Source organism: Lipophrys pholis, assembly GCF_963383615.2.
Source record: "Lipophrys pholis genome assembly, chromosome: 18".
NCBI lineage: Eukaryota > Metazoa > Chordata > Actinopteri > Blenniiformes > Blenniidae > Lipophrys > Lipophrys pholis.
Genome location: NC_137646.1, coordinates 8,280,559 through 8,303,050, shown reverse-complemented (window position 1 = coordinate 8,303,050; position 22,492 = coordinate 8,280,559). Strand labels below are relative to the sequence as shown.

The following is a 22,492-nucleotide window of genomic DNA, read 5'->3' as shown; positions in this document are numbered from 1 at the left end:
CACACCACTTTGTGAAAACATGAGCATTTTTAAGGTGTGGGTCACAAACTAGGGTTATGCTCAAAAAGGAGTCTCTTATTTTTGAAGGCTTCATTGTTTTCTTAAAAAATAAAAAAACAGCGTAACTCCACAAGAGTTCATTCTGAGTTTATTGGTTATAAAAAAACTCTCCAATACATTCAATGACAAATGAAACCGTTTCTCAAATGACAAATCATTCAAATTCATTCAACCTCTTAACACAATAAAGTGTAAAATGGAAGTTTTCCATATTATTCTCTTAGTCACAGTATGTGGTCATGTTTATCCCTTTAATATAACATCACCTTTAAGGATTCGAAAAAAAAAATAAAAAATTACAATTATATATAACACAGAGTGAAATTTGAATATGTTTTTTAAGAAATGACTTAACATTATATTTCTCTCTGGTAATGCATCGGTATAACTAATCTACAAGTAGCATTTCATTTGTAAAGAAGACATTTGTAGACAAGAAGAGAAAACCCAGTAAGATTAGATGAGACATCTGTAAACTAGAAAAATATTAAGCTTCATCTTTCAATGCGAGACAATTAACTGTACATATATGTCATCATAAAGTGCCTCCATGTTGGAGAAATAAACAGCTTGAGAGCATATCAACACTATAATGTCAACCGAGTACAGAAATTGAAGGCAAATTCAAAGCTGATCTCTCCCTCTAGTATATATATATATATATACTATATTTCCTGAAGACTTCAGGACTTGTCTTGTTGTCGTCCTGCTCTATTTGAACGTGATGCGGTATTCTGGGTAGGCCTGGTCGTCGTGGAAGACCACAAACATTGTGGGCAGCATGATTTTGTCCACCAGGCTGTCGTAGCAGTCGGTGGGGTCTGATCCTCTGGCGGGGGGGGCCACCATGCTGGATTTCCCGGCGGTGTAACGGCCCGTCAAGACGCGAGCGGCATACAGCCGCTTCAGGCCTGACTTGTCTGCAGGAGAATAGCCGCTGGCCGAATAGCTGGCATTGACAGCAAAGTAAACTCCCTTTCCGTACACAGCAGCTGTGGAAGACGTGAAAACGGAGGCTTTCATTTTGGAAAATCACTCTAATTTTCAATTCAAGGGGTTTAAAAACAAACAAACAAGCATTGTTTACCATGTGCTCCGGCGTAGTTTCTGTCGAATCTGTCCTTTTCGATGCAGTCGCACGACTCAGCTGAAGTGCCGTGGTAGAGGAGCTTCTCACCGAGGCTCCCCTGGCCGTTCTTCTTGAGGATACGCTGCCTGCACACGCTGAAGGCATGCCACAGGTAGACGTTCTGCACGCGCTCAATCTGAGTTGAAGACACAACCCGTTTCTGTAATGTGGACTTTTCAAGGCTCAAACATCTGTGAAACCAAACGTGTCTCTGAGTGATGGCTCTTACTTTCTGAATGGTGTGCTTGGCCGTTTTCAGGAAACCCTGCGCTATTCTGTTGTATTCATCTGATTGCTGCTGCAGCTCAACCCTTTTAAAAACGTCATCGTTCATCGGTTCCCAGTGTGGCGGTAACTCCAGAGCTAAAGTAGAAATCACACAAGTCATTTCAGGAGAGTTGCTTCTTAAAGCTCCCCTCAACAGAACAGGTTTCCTCTTTGGATTGATTTATTACCAAATGTTATTTATTAACCACCAATTCCCATTATGTTTAAAATGAAATGGAGATAAAATGTAGAATATGTATTTGTTATATGGCTTTAAAAGACAATATGGTTTTTTAACATGTCCATCTCAGTCTGACAAAGAGCAGCTAATCTATATACACTTTTAACAAGAGTGAAACAACTTAGAGAAGCTCAGAGAATCACATGACAAACTATCAGTGAAAATGTGTTTTTGAATAAAGTGGAAAAACAACATGGTGCGACTAGAACTCTTGAGGTGATCGTATATGGCACCAAACAGCTTGAGCAACTAAAGAAGAGTGTGTCAAACTTCTTCAGATTATTACTGCACTAATTATAAATGAACACATTTACTAATGAACTAGTGGATCTTCAAGATCAACACTGTTGAAACTGAACACCCTGATTTATATGTGCCATTCACCAGCTAGTTGTCTGAAAAATACATACAAATCATGTTACATATATGATCCAAAACAATAAAAACAAAATAAAAGCTCCAAAATCCACGTCTTCATTTGTATTTTAATTGTCGTTAAAGAACTGGCTGTTGCTGTAAGACTGTTGATGTAACTGTAGCACGTAAGACAGAATGGAATCAGTGTTTGTGCAGTTTGCTTCTTGTATTGCATTCAAGTGTAAACATATTGTACATGCATTGTGTTCTTGCATGGCGGTCTAGAGGTTATGGGTCTCATCTCACAGCAACATTATTCATCAATATCTCCGGTTGGGAGCTTTTTTGTTTCCTGTTTGCATGTTCTCCCTGAGCAGGTGTGTATTTTTCTGTGGTTTCGTCCAACAGTGAAAAACATAAAATAAAAAAAGCATTCAACTGGTGACTGGTTGAAAACGATCCACAGCTATGATGTTAGTGGGTGTGACTTGAGTTTGTCCTGGTGGCCTGTCCATCTGAACTGGATAAAGTACAGAAGATGATAAATATCATGTCACTATATTCTGCTGTGGTTGCAGTCGGACATTGTGAAGTCTTTCTTGTAGGCTAATGATATGGAGCTGTGCCCCCTGATTGGGTTTAGTATGTGTGAGGTTGGTGCCAAGGCCTCAACTGGTGAAAACATTATTAATATAAGCTTTACTTGAGGGAACTGATGGTAATAATCCAGCCATCAGGGTTAGATGAGCAAGATGTGTTTGTTCAGAAACTGTGAGTCTCTGCAATGGAAGATTTACTGTCAAATATTTCTGCAGCTTCACTGTATATTTGATTGAACGGTACGCAGTCAGAGGCGTGCATCGGCTTGCAAATCGTACCTGTCTCGGAGCGGCTTCTTTTCACCTGGTATTTGTTGCCACTTTGGGAATCTTTGGCTTCTTGTGTCTTCAGGTTAACGCTGACCGTCAGGCCAGTCGGAGTCATGATATCAGCCGACGCCTGTTTTCTTATGCGAGCCTCTTCCAGCTTGTAGTTGTCGTGCAGACTCAGCTCCTGCCAGGTTCCCTTGGCGTCCTTGATGGACCACTGCACGGTGAGAGCCAGCATGGCTGCCTCTTTGTCTTGGAGGTCTTTGGAGAGCACTGTGTTGATGGATTTGTTAATCAGCTCAACGACACTCAGGACGTCCTCCTTCAGGCCTTTCAGCACATAGACCTCTTTTCCCGACCCTGAACCGACGCTCATGTAGGGTCCAGCTCCTGAGCCGGGATACTTCCTGTGCTCCAGGCTGACTGCCAAGGCTTTGATTGTTGCCTGCAGGGCGTCCACTTCCATTGTCTCAAGCCTGGAGAAATGGTTCACATCCACTTGTCTCTCTAGCTGTTGCTGATTCAGCACATCCTCCAGTTCCTTCTTGATGACCCTGACGGTGTCTGAAGCACAGCTGATGACGCTCATCACGGCACGCGGAGGCTTTGATGACAGGATCGTTTGGACTTGAGGGGCAGAAGGAGACACGGTGTCTTGTGGCTTGTCTTGCCACTTTGTGAGCGATTGTTTGGCTTTTTCTAAAAACAAAATAAAAGGGAATATTTTATGGTGTGCGATGAATGTTTTTAAAAGGCGATCAATGTGCCTGACCAATGATTTTACTTCTCCTCTACGATCATAAAAAAACAACTTTTAAAAAAACCTTTCATGCTGAGTTGAGAAGATGCATCTTGTCCAAAGCGGCTTTCCAACTCTGTTCTGTTAAAACACACAGAAGAAAGCGCTTCAACAGAAAGAAAGTCGCGCAAATCATGATAAAAACCATAAAGATCCTTTCTAGAGTCTGTAGCCTTGTGAGGAAGAGATTGATTTGTCACCGGAAAGCTTTGAAGATCTTCGGTTGCAGGATGACAATACGAATGAGGGAGAGCGACTGTGGTTTCAGGCCCTGGATGGCTGCGGCCATGCCGTCCAGCATGGCTCTGCAAGCTTTAGCAGCATCCATACTCCCTTGTCCTGAGGGGGGAGGAGGACAGTTAGGAGGAATCTACAGCGACACATCAACAATCATGCATTGTGTTCCTCCTTGGCTTTTGTTTGAAATCAAGAGTAGTTCAATCTAAACCTGTTTTATTTTCTACAAGTAGGTCAGGAGATGTCAAAATGTGTCAGGATGAAGTCGAGCTTTACAGTGGAGGCATCCACAACTTCTCAAGGTTGGAAGGACAAAGTTAGTTCATGTTTCACAAGAAACTCATGTTAAACACTCCAGTCAGAAGATTGAAAACAAATGTCCACTGTTCTCTCAACTTTCTGACAAATAACAAAATATGAACTGTCAATCATTCATATGTATCAAGTCTTAATTAATCTCTTTATTTATGCTCTCTCCATTGTGCTGTAAAACGTCTGGATTTGTTCTGCTGGTGTTGTGCAAAATATCAAAACCTTTGTTTATAGCTTTGTTTTAATTCTACTTCTAGGTTCAGGGCATTCAAAGAGAAGCCAAAGTAATGTGACTACACCTGTTACAGAGACTCTTGTTCATGCCAGGGGACGTGACACAACACAATAAAAGTTCCTGCCCACACAAAATGTCATGAACAAGCTCTCAGAGCCCCCACAGTTCTTTTCTCTCAGCCCTGGGGGGGGAGAGGGAGCTAGTTTCTCGGTTCTCTGTCCTCTAAGATCAGCAGCACAAACTGAGACACTGAGACTGGCGGTACACACCGGTGTTGATGGCTGGGAAGGCCACTGATTGGTAGCGTTTGCTCTCGCACTGCTTCAGTATCTTTTTACAGTTCTTGCGAATCGTCTGACTGTCGTTCTTAAACGTGGCGTGGATGATCTCTTTACAGCCGAGCATCCCGGGTCCGGTGGAGCAAATGAGGTCCGCTGGCAGGCCCGCTGACCAAAGCAAATACAAGTGTTCTTTAGTTAATAGGTGATTGGTTTTCTGACTGTAGACATCCCAGAACCCTTCAAACTGGTTATCATTCATGGGACTTCTCCGGTGGCTCACCCTTTGCCAACTCTTGTTGGACGCTGGGCCCTGCTGCATCCAGAATGGCTTTGGAGACGCCTGCGATGGTAAACACACAGTTAGTCCAACTTCTATAGGCTTTATCCTGCGCAGGGTCGCCGCGCGCTGGAGCCAATCCCAGCTCACCACGGACGAGGGCCGGATTCCCTCTGGACTGATCTCCAGTCCATCACAGGACAAACACAGAGACACACAACCACACACACTCACATTCAGATCGAGCGGCAATTTAGTGTCACAAATTGATTTCACATGCATGCCTTTGGACCTTGGGGGGAAACCGGAGAACTCAGAGGAAACCCATGCACACATGAACATGCAAAGTCCACACATAAAGACCCCGGACGGTTATTTCAACTTGTTACCTTCTGGCTGTGAGAAACAAAACTTCATTTAACAGTTTGCCTATTGAAAATGAATCCAAGCTTTTCCACCGTACCCATTTTGTTGCCAGAGAAGTCCGTTGAGTTGACGATGACGTCGGCACCTCCGTTTATAATGTTGCCTTGTACCATGTGAAGCGCAACGTTACCCAGCATGGCAGTGATCCTGTCAGTGGTTACTGAGGTGCAGTGGTAAAAGAAACCTTTAAGCATTAAAAACACAAAAAGAAAATACACTATAGTGATTCTTTTGGAATCAACAGTAATACACGAGTCTAATGGTGCCATGTAACATGGCTGCTGACTCATGCTAGGCTAATTACTTCACAAAACTACTTTAACTAAGTTTCAAGGGTTGTCACATGACCCAAACAAGATGGCAGCATAGGAGAAGCGCTCTCGTCAGCTGCACCTAAATAATGTTTTATTTTCTAGACGGGGGCTTAAAACTTGAGGTTTCCATTCTGTTTTGGTTCCGTCAACATCTCGGTCAACGTTTTTACCCAAACCCGCAAAGCAGACCGGTCCATCGCCTGCACAAGCCGACACTATACATATATATATATATATATATATATATATATATATATATATATAAAAAATCCAATGTCACATTGACTTTTTTATTCTAAACAGAAAACCATTGAAAACTAAAACTACTGACATTAAATGAAATGTCCCTTTGACTATTGTTCCTTCCAGCGATTAGTCACCGTCTCTCAATGATGGAGATGATTAAATGACCAGGGAAATAAACTAAGAAACTAATTACCACACCTCCATATCTCATCATCTCTCAATTACACAGGTGAGATTCACCTCAGCTAAATTAAAATTATGTCATATCTCAAAACACCAAAGTTCCATTCTGTATCTCTGAAAATGAACATTACTTCTGTTTGAATGTGAATGAATTTGAACTGCAGAAGGCCATGACAGTGGATTTATTGCAGCTGCCTGATATGTTGATGTTTCCCAGCCATCTGATGTTATCTACTGTTATTGCCATGACACATTTACAGGTAGAGATATTGAGCTTGTCAATGTTTACTGGTGATAAAACTTTGTGACTTATTTTACATTTAGTATCTTAAACATTGATCTTTTCATCCTGTCCTCCAGGCCAAACTTTTAATTTCAATGCAGATGTTTTCACTTCATAACACAGAAATGTAATAAGCTCTGACAAGATATTTCTTAATTACTATTTTGTGAATGCCAAATCAGGGTTGAAAATCAGATGACTCCAAATTATTACAGTACTTTAGCTGAATGTGCATGGGGCATGATAATCGACTTGTGCATTAAGTGTGGCTTTCCAAGTGGTACTGATGTGCACTATTGTGATGGTGTTTCTGAGGCTGATTGAACCTTTTTGGACTTACAAAAACAAATGATGAAACAATTACCTCTGACTGGGTCACTTGCAGCTCCTCCTGATTGGGAAGCATCAAGAGCACTTTTAAAGGCCTGCGGAGGGAAAATGTGATAATGTTATTGGCATTTTACAATCCTGCATTCTCCTTCTGGTGTTTAAGTTATCAACTGACTATTAAAAGCTCCCAGATTCAAACTGCTTCGTCTTATGACTGCGTTCAATCTGTGATGCCCATATCTGGTATATACTCCCTTATAAGTTTTAAGTCAAATATAAGTGGATTTCATTGCCCACTGTGAGCTGTAATTTGCAAAGGCGTCCTGATATACTGAATTGGACAAAGTGTGAGATAGAAGATGTATTGTTGTCTCTTCATTCTGAGATCAGGGTGCAACTTGTGATTAAAGCAGGAAGAGGGAAGTTTTTGAGTATTAAATACAGTGTGAAAACAATGTGACCTTAACTGAAAACAATCAAATATAACAGAATCATGAATGCCCAGAATGCTTCCACTGCTTTCAGTTCAGAAGAAAAAACCACCACACTATTGAGGATCAGCAGCTGATAAGAAGTTCAAGGTAACATTTTCATACCCGGAGGCCAATTCCAGTAAAACATAGATAAAGAAAAGAGCTTTCACACAATACACACACTGGAATAAAAGAGTTCTGGTGCCTGTTGACTTGTCTGTCAGTTCCACAATATACGTATTTAATGGACAGATTTGAAAGGAAAAGTAATCATAAGTAATCACAACATATTACTTATATTAAGTTTGGAGTGAATTGTGTGAGTTTCACTCTCAGGGTGCAAAAGGTGAAAGCTCTGCTTCAGTTCGATCAGAGGTCTCAAACTCGCGGCCTGCAAGACGATATGTTGTGGCCCGCACCTTCCTATGAAAGTATAACGTTATATACGGTAGACAACAGCAGAAGTCTGAATGATAAGCAAAGCGGTTCTACAATGCATACCATTATATTGAGCTTTTATTTTTGACATATCCCAGGAGGTGTCCCATGGCAGCATGACACCCCACACAAAACCCTCTTCACTCCTGGTTGCCCACCCTCAACTAATAAACCAAACTAAACTAGATGAATTAACGAACTACATGAACAAAGCAACAAAAACACAACACAACACAACCATTACCAAGACTACAAACCTAAAATAACCCCCAATTATTACATCCAAAACGTGACAGACAGAAACTCCCATGATGCACTGCAACGATCCGCTTATTGGGGGTTATTTTAGGTTTGTAGCGTTAGTAATGATTGTGTTTTGTTGTGTTTTTGTTGCTTTGTTCATGTAGTTAGTTAGTTCATCTAGTTTAGTTTAATATTTATGGGTGTGCAACAAGGAGTGAAGAGGGTTTTGTGTGGGGTCTCTTCCTGCCATGGTGCTCTTGAGGATCGGTTATTGTCAAAGTAATAATATTTATTATTCATGAATCCCACGATAGACTTTGATAATTCTCTTTTATGCTCTGTATTGTTTGACAGTTTTAGAATCATCAGACTAGTGTGTTCTAATGTACTTATCAGTTATTATTCCATGTTCAACTATGTATTGGTAATTTAAGTAGACTTGCACAAATATGTGAATTTATTGTAAGTTAGCACTCCACAACTCGAGGGACCAATATGCGTAGGCAAGAGAAACATTTTTCAGAAGAGCCGTTCATGATCTACATTCAACGTTCCATTCATGTTCAGGACACTTCATGTTCAGAAGAAATCATTAAAACTGTTAATAATGACATTTGAGGATTTTTTGTACAACTTTTTTAGTGGAATCCCTGATGCGGCCCAGCCTCACCCAGACTCTGCCTCCAGCGGCCCCCGGGTACATTGAGTTTGAGACCCCTGAGTTAGATCCTTTGAAGATCTTTATTTATTTTGTCTGGTTTGTCGACCAAATGTCATCCATCGCTGTCCCACCCAGTAGATTGCACCCTGGGAAAGACGGCCTTCAGCCCGCTGACCCTCATCCTGCCTGTACACCTACAAACACATCACTTTCTGCCTCAAGCAGGAAACGAGCAGATCTTTAAAAGTTGAATGCTGATTGATGCTCTTAAACTGCTCCACATGTGAATAAATGAACATCTCGAGTTCTAGATTAACTTTAACAACTTTCTGGATCCTGAATTTCTGTTTGTGGACACCCGATCTTACCTTGTAGGACTCTTTGTTCTTGGGGTGAATGACCACTCTGACGACAAAAGGCGTTTGGTTGTTTCGTTGCTGTTCAAACGTTCTGATCTCCTCCAGGAGAACCTTTGATGCGACGGCAGGAGGAAAATTCAGGAGCTGTCCAGTCCCGAGTAACGGAAACGCCACTGAAGTGAAGCCCCGATCGTCACAGGAAGACAAAGTTTCTCTGATTCCCTGCCTCAGCACCTGTAAAATTCAAAGAATGATGATGCCTAGAAAGTAGGGATGCGCAATATATTGGTAATGACATTTTAGTCTTTTTTGAACACATTAGCATCAGTCCGATAAGTTAAACTAGCTATTTATTTCCGTCTAGTGTGTGTGTGTGTGTGTGTGTGTGTGTGTGTGTGTGTGTTTTGCCCATGCATATCTTCTCTGGTCATGTGACAGTGTCGCTGACAATCAGAGACGATGTCCGTGGTCTGGACTATTTTACGGCATCAAAAGAAGATACTGGGATTGTATAGCATGGGATACTTGCAAAGCTGAAGTAATGCGAAGGAGATGACATGTGGAATCATTGAACATTATCAATTTAATGAGTAAACAATCACCCACCAGAACTTATCAAGCAATTTCAGGAAGTTAACATTGCTAGCAAGCGCACCAAACTGAGAACAGCAGCCGCTGCAGCCCCGTGCAGCTAGCTGTCCACCACGCAAGAAAAAGGACAGCGCAAAGCTAACTCAATCTAACAAACAATTTAATGAAAACGATGGGAACGATGGAGGCTTTTGTCCGCTGATAGAGCGTATGGAACCTCCCTACCACCTTCCCAGTTGCCGGTACCTTTCTGAGGTTTCCCTCCCTGCTTTGTACCAAGCGGCAGCCAAATGTCCACAAGACGTCGGACAGCAGTGCGAATGACATTAGCTTCACGACAAACATATGGAGCTGATGAGTAAGTTAGGCTTCACTGCTCAATGGATTGATGACAACCTTGAAATGAGAAGAGGGACTGTCATAGCTCGTGCAGCTGACTGCATGTTTGCTCAATGGAAAATATCAAAAGACAACTTGCATGTTGTGATTCGTGATGAGATTCACTATGTGGATCACTATGTGGCTATTGGAGGAAAATAGTCGGACAGTAAAGGCGCTCTCAACATGCCAGCTCTCCACCGAGAGACAAACAGCGAGAGTTGGACACGAACACCAAGATGCTACGACAGGATGTCGCAACCTGATTTAATAGTTTATGGTTTGACAGCAACAAATTATCATTAAATTTAGGAAAGACAAAAATAATGCTATTTGGCAATTATAAAATGAATGCACAGGTAAAAATAAAAATGGAGGGGGTAGAAATTGAGAGAGTTCATGAAATTAAATTTCTGGGGGTAATTATAGACGACAAAATGAGCTGGAAACCACATATCAAACATATACAGAGTAAAGTCTCAAGAAACATCGCAGTAATGAATAAAGCAAAGAAGGTCTTGGATGGCAGATCGCTCCATACTCTATACTGTTCACTAGTCTCTCCTTATTTGCAGTAGTGTGCTGAAGTTTGGGGCAACAACTACAAAACCACATTATCTTCAATAAATATCCTTCAGAAAAGAGCAATACGGATCATTCACAAAGCCGGTTATCAGGAACACACAAACACATTATTTCTGAAGTCAAAATTACTCAAGCTTACTGACATTGTGCAATACCAAACAGCTCAAACAATGTTCAAAGCAAAACATAATCTATTACCAGGGAATTATCAACAATTGTTCAAAAATGATGAAGAGTCTTACAATCTAAGGAGGAAATGTAACTTTAAACAACCAAGATTTCGCACGACCAAAAAAGGGTTTTGTCTATCAGTATGCGGGGTGAGACTACTGAACGGGTTTAGTGTGGAACTGAAGCAATGTCCAAATATGAGACAGTTTAAAATGCTATATAAAAATATAATTTTCAAAAGGTACGACGATGAAGAAGGTGTGGCCAATCACTAGGCTATTTTTAGGGGCAAATGTCTGGTCATTTCTTTTGGTTATTTATATTGTTCGTTTCTTTCCTTGCACTGTGGGCTTGTGTGTGGGTATAGGTGTTTATGTCTGTAGATATGTATGAATGGACATGTATGTATATATATTCTATGTGCTGCACAGGACGTGTGTGTGTGTGTGTGTGTGTAAGAGATGGAAGGAAGTAATTATATTATTTATTTGTGACAAGGGGTGAGAGTAAATAAGTTTTTACTTCTTCTCACTCCTTTTCGAATACTCATCTGACGATGTTTTTCTTGATTTATTTTATTTCATTACTGTTATTCATTTATTTATTATTTGAGAGGAAAACTTTGTTGTTAATTTTCTTTTCTTTTTTTCTTATTGTTTTCGTATTCGAAATAAACATTTCAATCAATAGTACTTTGTTCGTGATGCAAAGCCTGATGGATCAGAAGTGCACACTCGGTGTGTTTGGAGCACATCGTGAGCCTCTCAGCTGAAACCTATGGGGACTAATTGAAGACATGACCACGCTTCATACGCCATTCAAACGGTTAGCGAGAGACATAAGCTCACATTGGCCACCCGTGCTGCCGTGAGCTCCTCTGTGGTGACATTGAAAGATACAAAGACTGTGTCACCAAGCTACCAGCAGAAAGTGTGCTTCAGAAGGAAGTGGACCACACGAGAAACAGTGACAGCGCCACGGAGACACCGGACACAGAAGATCCACAGGAAGAGAAGAGGTGTACAGGAAGTGATGGGAGTGGACAGTCGCTCCTGGACATGCATGATGTCATTCTGGAGGGAAACTCAACAAAGCAACAGCTGGACGGCCAGACAAGCACAACAAGTGTGCAGGTATATAGAGTACTCTTTTATCAATGTACTGTAAACTCTCTAGATCAACTAAATTATTAGATTTATTCAAATGAACAAGCCGATTGTACAAAAGTATCGTTTAGAAATACTACACTGCTCCCTTGTGGTTGAACTCCAGTCCTGGTCGTCTGCTCAGAGCAAAGCTTTTAAGGGGAGGAGAATCATTTATTAGACAGACTGGTGACCTGTCCAGGGTGTACCCTGCCCTCGCCCACGGTAGGCTGGGATTGGCTCCAGCACCCCTGCGACCCTGAACTGGAAAAGTGGGAAAGAAGATGATGGATGGATGGATGGATAATTTATCAATGTCCTGTTTCCTTACACTAGTCTATATACTGATACTGATAACCCTGATTTTAGTTTTAGCCTATTAAACAGATTTAAGTTGATATGGATTTAAGTTATAAAATGTTGCCAAGGTATTTTGATTTGTGATTTACGAGCCAAACTTTGCAAGTTTAAGTGTACTTTAATAGAGGTGCATGTTACAAATTAAAAATCAGCCTAAAACCAAAACTGTTATTTAATTCTTTGTTTTGTTTTTTGAAGTTTTGGAAAATAAATTACTTTTTCATATTTAGAGTTTACATGCTCTTCAGTAAACAAAATCATCAGCCAGCCTTGTTTTCATACCAACATTGATGTCCATAAATATCAACTATCCCCATTAACAGCAACATTAATGTTGGATATTGGTCAAAATGTTCATATCAGTGCATCCCTACTAGAAAGTTAACACAATAACTGAGAATGACTTACGCGTTGTTAAAGGTACTTTACCTGCGTTGGAAAGTCTTTATTGTCCCAGGTGGTCAGCCAGATGAAGATCACTGCCTTACTTTTAAGGGCAGTCAGGTTCTCCACCACAAATATGTCACCGGGCTTCGAGCCAGCAACTGCCACTTTATCAAAATGCACTTTCAGCTGAGGTCCAGCCACATTCAACAGAGCGATTCCAACACGGGTGGAGGTCAGGTTGAGGCCAGCCAGCGGAGCCACGAGGACATCAGCCTTAGAGATGGAGAAAAGTACTTTAGTATGGAATTACATAGCGTTCTATATGACATGGTGCCATGACGGACCACTTTGTGGACCAGTTAGAGTCCATGAATCCCAGGTTTCACACCCTGATCTGCAATCACAACAACTGATTTGTCAAAATGTTGATCTCTTTAAGGGCTTTGACATCTTCGGCCTCGGGGCCAAAACCCGCATGCCAGAGGGACCAAGGGATGATGTTTCATAGCGTTAAAGTGACAAAGAAGAGTCTTTCAATGAAAGTTTTATTAAGAAGAGTGGACATACTGCATAACAACACTGAGACCTAAGTAAAGACATCCATGATTCAGCAGTGAAAGCGAGCTACAAAATGAGGAGGGAGGAGTCACAACAAGGAAACAAAGGAATTGTTTCCCCTTTCTTTGGACATTTGAGTGTAATTTGAACGTGACGTAGCATTTGAATTAAAATGAGTTTGACAACACTGCTTCAACATGCCATGAAAGTTTCTCACCTGTTGGGTTTCAAGGGTTCCATGAAGGATCTCCACGCAGATGTTTTTTCTCGGAGGTGCAGCAGAGGCTCCTCTCACTGCGTCCTTGGCGGCAGTACCTTGCTTCACCCGTACTGCGTCCTTGGCGGCAGTACCTTGCTTCACCCCTCCAGACCCCGCTTGGAGCAGTCTGTCACAAGCATCCTGCAGCGCCCGCACCACGTCTGCCTTGGTATCAATCAATATTATCCTGCTCAAACTTCGCCCTCCCTGGCTGCCAAACATCTTAACTGCAGATACAATAGCGTCTGAGCACACACTGAGCGGCACGCCGAACAGACCTGAGCTTATGCAGGGAATAGCTATAGACTTAAAATCCATTGTTTCTGCTAAATTAAGAGCAGACTGGACAGCTTTTTCCAGCAATGGTCTTTCTCTGCCTCCAACTTGTCCATTTACAGGTCCAACGACATGTATGAGTTTCTTGCATTTCAGGTTTCCACTAGTGGTCACCACTGCATTTCCTATAGGGATTTTCCCGCGTCGCCTCACTATGTCTCGGCTCTCCATCTGCACTTGAGGCCCACCAGCTGTGCTCAGAGCAGCAGCCAGGCCACCGCCATGGTCCAGATGCTCATTGGCAGCATTCACCAGCGCATCAGCATACTGCTGAGTTATGTCGCCCTGACACACAAGCACTCCGATCCCATTCTGAAGGGTGTATTTGGCGGCCTTGGAACTCTGCCGGGAGAGAGGTTGAGGTGGTTCTTCAAGCTGAATGAGACTCTTCTGAGCGCGTGCGATGGTGACCATGCTTTCTCTTCCAGAGGGACTTTTGAAAAACCTCACTGTGCCTGGATAATCGATTGCGATCTTTTCCTGAATGAGAGTACCCAGAAAAGAATCCAGTCTATTTTTGACCTCAGTCACTTTGCCGGATGGACCTTCCAGTGCCACGACTGGGCCGGAGGCCGACGTCAGTGGAAGCAAGGTAACCCCGGAATGGTCAAAGTCATGTAGCTGCAGTAAGTCTGGCAGGAGTTGAACTAGCTGTGGAAATGGAAGAGGGGCCTTTCCTTTTATGCTTGCCTGGTCTAAAATAAACTGTGTGACAGCCTGACTTAACTCTGTCACCTCCTTGGCGTGGCCCAGTAACCACACACTGCTGTCTAAGCCGAGCCCAACTTCAACCCGGCACGATCCCTGGTTCATCTCATTTGACTTAGACTTCAGCTGTTCCATGAGCTCAGCTGGCACAACAGAGCAGTTTGGAACATCAAACTTGACATCCTTGAATGTTTCTTCAATTTTCTTTACTGTTTCATCCAGTTTATGTCTGAACAGTGAGAACAAATGCAGCTCTATGTCTCCGATTTCTATTTCTACCTCACTATCACCCAATAAAATCTTTCCTAATGCACCTGGAGCGCCATAAACTTTTCTCAGAAACATTAAGAAATGTGGGCTCTTGTCCGACACAATCCTCTCGAAGACCAAATCCTCCATGTGAGAGATCAGCTTTCCAGCATTAGCGATCTCCTCCACAGACCCGGATAAAACCAGCTGCCCTGCGTCTCCCTGTCGGATCTCCACGTCTGGGAATTTTTCCCCCAAACTGCTTTTGACGTCTTCACAGAGGAGGCGAAGTTTGGCCTCACCCAGTCGATGAGTGCTGGTCCGCTTCTCGCCTGCGCCTGATGCTTTACGTTTGACAAGCGAGTCCTCCATTTCCTTTAACATGGCGTTCACCTGAAAACGTTCCCCGACCACAACTGCCACGCCGATCTCGCTGTACACCTTCGCCCTGTCGGAGCTCTGGCGAGAGCTGCAGGACTGAAGCAAGGCTTTGACTTTGCGAGAGTCCACCTCATAGTGGCACATGAAGCACTCAAAAACTTTACTAACTGCTACTTTCCAGTTTCCCACTTCAGCAGCAGCACCAAGTGGAACATCATGACAGACGACCATCATTTCATCCTCCTCAGACGTAACCAAACAGGCCATGGAAGCAAGCTTCCTGTCCACTTCTTTCCTAACGTTGGGACTTTCCCTCAAGTAACGAATGACATAACGGTCAAGGTGCACTTCATGTTCTTCCTGATGTGGCGGCCTTGGAGCAGGAGTGGCCGTTTGACTCTGCTCCTGGAAAAACACAGTTTCAGTTTTTAACATTAACGACGGCAAAACCATGTTTAAACAGAAAGAACATTTTGATGCGATCACTTGAATTGGTTTGAACTACGATGTTGGTCCTATATTGTTGATTTGGATCCTAATGTTCAATAATCAAACAAACTTTATTTATATAGCAATGTACATCTTAGTCGGTCAGGCAGTGATAATAACATAAAAAGAAAGGCAAGAAAACAGGAATTGAAGGACAGAAACACATAAAGATTTTTAAGAAGTGAACTCAAATTGGGGCTTAAGATGCAATATGCAAATATGTTATTGAGTATTATAATTACGATATTACTTGTGATAAATAAAAATCTAAGTATATGATGTTGATGTCTTTCTGCTTTGGGATTTGTAATTCCAAAGAACGATAGACTCAATTTTAACCCGTGTTCTTTTCTGCCTGCAGTTCTCAGCAGCAGCATTTCAGAAGCAGCGCAGCCTGCTGACTTTGAGCAGGTGTGTCATTATTGAGGTGCAAGACCATGAAGTATAAAGGTATTTCATCGCTTTGCATAACCTGCTAATACATTGGAAACAGACTTATACTCTAACAAATTATATTCAGAAAGACTTTGTATTTGTAACCAACTAAACCAACTGTTGTAATTCTCCAATCTTGACTATTTGCAGCACATTGATCGTGTATTTGGCAGCGCCGTCTCCTCGTATCAAATGTGTTGAATTTGCATGTTCTCCCTGAGCTTGTATGGTTTGGATGTCGCTATCTAAAGATATGCTTGTGATATTATTTGGTGGCTATACATTGGACGTAGTTGTGACAGTGCAGTTATGACACCAGTGTGGAAAGTATCCCACTGACCTGCAGTGAGGCTGCTGGGTTCACTTGGAGGGTTGCCGATGGGCCTGAGGACGAGGGGTCGGAGGAAGAGGAGCCGTCTCGCACAGTCAGAACCAGAGAATCACCCTGAGCGTCCACCACGTGTTTACTCTTCTGAAGGACTCTTTGCTGGTCTGAAGCAGAAAAAGAGACATTGCTTGTTTCTTCACATTAGGTGATCTCTGATATTGTGTGCCGTCCAGGTAAGGTGGACGTCTTTGTTGAGGGACTATGTTGAGATTCTGTCTGATGTGGTTTTCTAATGTTCTGTGCTTAAACCTTTTCACTGCCTGTCAGTTCTCAGCTCATTTAGACCACCTCGAGAAACGATATAACACACTCTTGTGATTTAAATCTATTGAGTCTCTGTAAAATATTCCGGTGTTTGGTCACATCACATTTTGCACTTTTTCATTGACTCACTGGAAACAGATAGACGCTATCTCCAGACACATTTTGTTATGAGCTGATAATATTAAAGCCTGGATGGTTTTTGAATTGGGCACTATTGGTGAAGTCTGCAGTTTCTAACTTGGGTTTTGAGATACAGTCATTTTACATTGGCTTAGCAAATCCAGTTATTAAATTCAGCTTTTGACAGCAAAGCTGAAGGCCAGTTTTACACAACAGCAGTTCAGATCAGTAAATCAGTAATCAATGCCTTCTTGATGTCTGACCTGGATTATGTGACACACTTTACTTTGACTTTTGAGCCAGTATGAGATTGTGCTCGTTTTATATTGATTTATTGTCTATGTTTTTAAGATTGTTTCAGCTGTTGCTGTTTTGATCTGCCATAGCAACAAAGCTGAATTAGTTTGAGTGCAGTTGAGTCTCCAGTTTAACAAGACAAGTCGTGTCAGTGGCCTCATTTTGGGCTCTGAGTGTCTTTGGCTGTCTAATATCTTCAAAAACATTTTGACTGTAAGACTTTGGCTCCCCCCCCCCTGCTGAAGCCACCTACACGAGAAGGGCACCTCTGCATATCCAGACAGAAGTGTGACAACGCGCAGCCGTAGAATCCTTGTTGCTATTCATAGATAGCGCCCCCTACAGGGAGACCACAGGAAGAGGACCCACAGTCGTAGGACTCACCATGAAAGAATGCACCTTTAAAGACTAGACAGAGTACATAGCATGCGATTCATGGCTCTACTTACCTGTACCTGTCTAACATGGATTGCTCCGTTGTAAAATGCTGTATTTAAACTATATTCTTTAAACAGGAAACTTTTTCGTTTGTTAGGCCTTCATATATGACCGCTCTATGCAGGACAGTCTGTCTTTACAGGAGGCTGAGCAGGTTTACTTCCATGGTCCGGTGTACCATCAACATTACAACATTAAGGATGTATTACTTTTAATTTGCACACTAGCCTGAAATCTTGTTTGTATACTAATAGGAGTAGTTACAGTTTACCACCTGAAGAGTCCCAGTGTTAACGAATGTAACTTTTTATGTGTTATCAGTGTTTGTGTCAACCCAGTACAGATCAGATAGTTCAAGTTCAGGGAAGTGGAGGAATCCTTGAGAAGGCTGGAGACAGAAGGGAGATAGTTCAGCCAGTAGGTGGCGCTCACTCAAAATAAGGGTAATATTGGCATGAAATGTGCGAAATAAAATATACTTATTCTCCAGGTATGCAGACACATAATATTGACCTACAAAAGCTGTAACATGGCCACTGCTGATACACAACACAATAACAAGGTATGTGAAAGTGAAAGTATTTGTGATGGCCCCAAGTAAATCTTGCTGGTTCATACAAAAATAAAAAAGAAACCTGAACTTTAAAAAAGCGTCTTAAAAAGTTCTTACATTCCGTAAAAATAAGAATAAATACTTACGTGTTTGTCAACCAGTATGTAAAGTTTGTCTCATAAACTAACACGAGATCAGCCGGTTGAGTTGAACTGATACTTTCAGTTTCACTTTGCCCTGAACATGAAGGATTAAAACAGAGAAAACGGCTCCAGACTGAGTGGAGGAGCCAGGAACCGTATTTACCTGCTTTTTCTTTAAAAGCGATGCTGTACACGTCGCCCTGCACCTGGACGACCGAGCCCGATTCCCCTCCGCCTGATTTACGACGGACCTGGAAATAACTCTCGATCTTTCTCTTCTGCTCCTCGCTCAGTTTGCCGCACTGGAGGAAGACGACATGCTGGAAGGTTTCCTCCATGACGCCGACCGGACCAGCGCCCTCACCGCGGGGACGAAGTCTGATGAAGTGCGTGAAGAGCAGCGGAGGAATCTGGACCGGCGTGTCGCTCCACCTTTGGAATGATGAGGCGCGCGCCTCTTCCAGTAAAGAGGCGCGCGCTTCCGTATGGTTATGTTTATAGACACAGACCCACAGGTCACACGCTTATCAGATTACACTTTGAAATCACACGCAAACGCCGTGAGATCTTAAAATTGCAGATTAAATAAATAAATAACTCTCGCTCTCTCGCTCTCTTTAGTTTTTTTTATTGATAAGAAAAAATAATCCAACAAAACAACTTGTTCTACAGGAACAAAGAAAACAATCATCACAGTTTAAAATGAACCAAAGGAGCATCCTTAAATGATTCCATTTAGCTGATGTTTCCTCTGCTTGGCTAAACTCCACAGAGTTATGGAAACTGCTTAGTTTGGTTTGCTCTCATACCATATATAGTTTTTAATCCCTCATCAAAACCGCAGGCTACATGAATTTACAGTAAGATAAAAACATTTGTCACAGATTTAAACATGTAAACTTATTGGTCCAGCAGAAGTTTGACACAAACACTGAAATATTTACTGAATCTAGGAACGTTTATTTATGTGTTACATTCATCCACAGCGCCAGGCAATAAATCAGCACAGTTCACATGTAAATGTTCCTCAGTGGATTATCATGTTATTTTCTAAAAACTTTCTAAAAATTATCATTTTTTTAACTTTCAATATACCTTACCTATATAACTTTCTACCTGTTGGTACAATGAATGTATACAGCTCGTGGTGACTTTTCTAAGGAAAACTTGGAAAAGTCCAAACCATCCATAGCATGCACATGAGACGTATGGCATACTGTCAAAATCTCCACTCAGAACAGAGACCCATGAGCTGGAGTGGTTTGCTTATGGAGCAGCAGTACATGAAGCAGACTGGGCACAAATAGAGATGACAACTTTAGAGGGGAATGAATTTATGAGTTTCCAAAACTTAAAAGAAAACTGCCGCCATCAAAACAAAGAGTTCTTTTTCCAGGCATGTGCAATTAAACTTTACGAAAAATGTGACGTCAGAAGCTACAGAGGACTAAAACTACCAAAATTAATTAAATAAATACACCATTAAATAACCACTTTAATGTGTCATTAGTCAATTAAAATTAGAAATAAATACATCAATGTTTCATTAATCTACTAGATTACCAATTCATTAATGTAAAAAAAATCCAACATATATAATTGTTTCACTATTTATTCAATTACTTCATGGTCGGGCGTTTCACTACTTTATGAATATATTTTATTAAATCGGTGGACGGATCCTTACACCTGATTGGTTGCCCTGCACGTCAAGTCAGAAAAGATGGATCACAGATGAAGGAGTGATGCAGAGCGAGTTAACATATTGTGATACACTGGGTGGCGCTATGTATTCAAGTCTGCTGAGTCGGATGAGCGGGTCCCTTTAAATGTTGTCGCCTCAAGGAATTGTGGGGCAGCGTGAACTGGTCTCCTTTGGTAAAGGATGCATCAGTGGTTCCTAGGCTAAAGGAGGTTCTAAAGGATGCATCAGTGGTTCCTAGGCTAAAGGAGGTTCTAAAGGAAGCATCAGTGGTTCCTAGGCTAAAGGAGGTTCTAAAGGATGCATCAGTGGTTCCTAGGCTAAAGGAGGTTCTAAAGGAAGCATCAGTGGTTCCTAGGCTAAAGGAGGTTCTAAAGGATGCATCAGTGGTTCCTAGGCTAAAGGAGGTTCTAAAGGAAGCATCAGTGGTTCCTAGGCTAAAGGAGGTTCTAAAGGATGCATCAGTGGTTCCTAGGCTAAAGGAGGTTCTAAAGGAAGCATCAGTGGTTCCTAGGCTAAAGGAGGTTCTAAAGGATGCATCAGTGGTTCCTAGGCTAAAGGAGGTTCTAAAGGAAGCATCAGTGGTTCCTAGGCTAAAGGAGGTTCTAAAGGATGCATCAGTGGTTCCTAGGCTAAAGGAGGTTCTAAAGGAAGCAACGAGCTTGCTTTCCTTTGCATATTCAGAACTTGCATGTTCCTTATCATGGCCGCCACTTAAACACTTCTGGGGTGAAGGAAAAGTAGATAGGAAAGGAGATAGGAGGGACAATTTGGATACCGTTTTCCAATACCTATACTCGTCCATACTTGTGTTCTCGTGTACCGGTGAAACGTCATCAGTGGGAGACCAAGTACTGATCCAATTCTTAGGCCGTTTCTCACCGAGTACACATGGAATACCCACATGTGTCCTCGCTCCGCCCACTTTGTCGAGGATGCATCAACTCCGGACCTGTGTGGGCTTGGGAAGACAAATTACCCGTAATGCATTTGGCAAAAGATGGTGGAGGAGATCCGCACTTCCGAGGACGCCCTGCAAGTAGTCACTCATGATGTATGCGAGTACGCACTGGAGTTATAAGAACTGGAAAACGGCCACCCACAGTGAAACTCCAGGCGTCACACACTAACACATCCCTGTAGCAACACATACAGTAACTAACAGTAGTTCCTATTGATAGACTACACCTCTATGTTGGTTTGGATACTTTATTCAAAACAACTTTATCTGCAACCGACAAACACCAAAGACAAGACTGGGTCCTGCCGATTAAACGCCTCAGTAGCAGATGATATGTATGTTGGACTCTCAGACATCTCTCCCCAACTCCCTACAAAGTTCCTGAAGCTCCTCCAGTAATGGAGCCGCCATGTTTTCAAACTCTTCAGAACAATGCGATGGATTTGACGAGATCAGCGTTAGAACCGCCCACTGACTTTGATAGGTGAGTTTCACAGATAAAATGAAGCAACACTGAAAACACTATATGTTTTCACATGAAATGAATTGTTTTTAAATGAATTATTGACACACTTATGTATTTAATTCCAATTTTAATTAAGTATTGGGACACTCACATAATCATTCAATGGTGTATTTATTTATTTAATTTTGGCACATTTAGTCCTCCATTATAATCAGAGGTAAAGTCAAAGAATGTGATTGATGTGACAGCAGATGCCTACAACCAGAGATTTGGGGTCGTCGTCTCAGCTCATCTCTACAAAGCCTCAGCAGAAAACACACAGGATTCATTACATCAAAGAACAATAGGAAGCACAGTTAAAGATTGAAATAACTGAAGAAGAATAACAACAAATGTGTGAGATGCAATGTACATCCACAGGTTCAACAGCTTGGATTTAATTTTGTTGGGAAATGTGACTCGGTTTTTTTTTTTTAACAACAATAAAAATAAAAAGTAAAAACTTTGTGCTCAGCAACACTGTTGGAGGAAGAGTGGACTTGCAGACGTGGACCATTCACATGTTTTCTGGACTTGTACAAAGGTGACACCATTTTGGAAAAATGGAAATAATGTTAATATTTTAAGGTATGAAATTCCAAACACCTTCCCTGTAAAGTACCTGGGGAAAAAATAAAGACAAAGTCATGAGAGAGTTGCTGCAGATTTTACCTGCAACAAGTAAACCAAGACAGACCTGTTTGATGGAGGCATTGATCTAAAACAGAATTCATTCTATGAAAGGTTTAGAAAGTTGGACAACTACACAAGTGACAGCAGTCAGAAAAGGATAAAAATACTGATATAGCTGTTTTAAAAGTTTCCAGACAATAATTTGTTTAACTATTTTTGTTTGGAAATGGTTCTATGGGTGTGTAATATCATTTTATGTTGTTTTGTTTATAAGGGAAATCTAAAAAAAGGATTCAGTCTAATATTGTGTGCCAATTGGACATAAATCCCCACCATTTTTTGAAAACGGTTCCCAATTTAGGAACTTCGATCCCATTTCTTCCAACCTTCATTTGCATCATGGCTCCACAAGGCTCTTTACTATTTTTGTGGTAAA

General features: G+C 41.7%; 1 protein-coding gene across 1 annotated transcript; it reads right to left on the bottom strand.

Moving 5' to 3' along the window:
* Positions 1-128: 128 nt before the first annotated feature.
* Positions 129-18,714, bottom strand: LOC308123399 (protein mono-ADP-ribosyltransferase PARP14-like). Its single transcript, XM_080485882.1, has 15 exons — positions 18,419-18,714; positions 16,393-16,544; positions 13,413-15,533; positions 12,680-12,910; positions 9,030-9,254; positions 6,881-6,941; positions 5,528-5,674; positions 5,068-5,127; positions 4,776-4,952; positions 3,923-4,061; positions 3,748-3,803; positions 2,933-3,622; positions 1,419-1,552; positions 1,148-1,325; positions 129-1,052 (listed from the first exon to the last, which is right to left on the bottom strand). Exons 1-15 carry the CDS (start codon positions 18,591-18,593, stop codon positions 772-774), a joined length of 4,827 nt encoding a protein of 1,608 aa, XP_080342008.1. The 5' UTR covers positions 18,594-18,714; the 3' UTR covers positions 129-771.
* Between the last annotated feature and the right edge of the window lie 3,778 nt (positions 18,715-22,492).

Bases quoted from the DNA above. Each gene is read 5' to 3' on its own strand.
- LOC308123399 (XM_080485882.1), bottom strand. From the start codon at position 18,593: ATGGAGGAAACCTTCCAGCATGTCGTCTTCCTCCAGTGCGGCAAACTG. The intron at 5,128-5,527 runs GTACGGTGGAAA...TTACCATCGCAG, and splicing joins CTTCTCTGGCAACAAAATGG to GCGTCTCCAAAGCCATTCTG. The intron at 3,804-3,922 runs GTGACAAATCAA...GTGTTTTAACAG, and splicing joins AAGATCTTCAAAGCTTTCCG to AACAGAGTTGGAAAGCCGCT.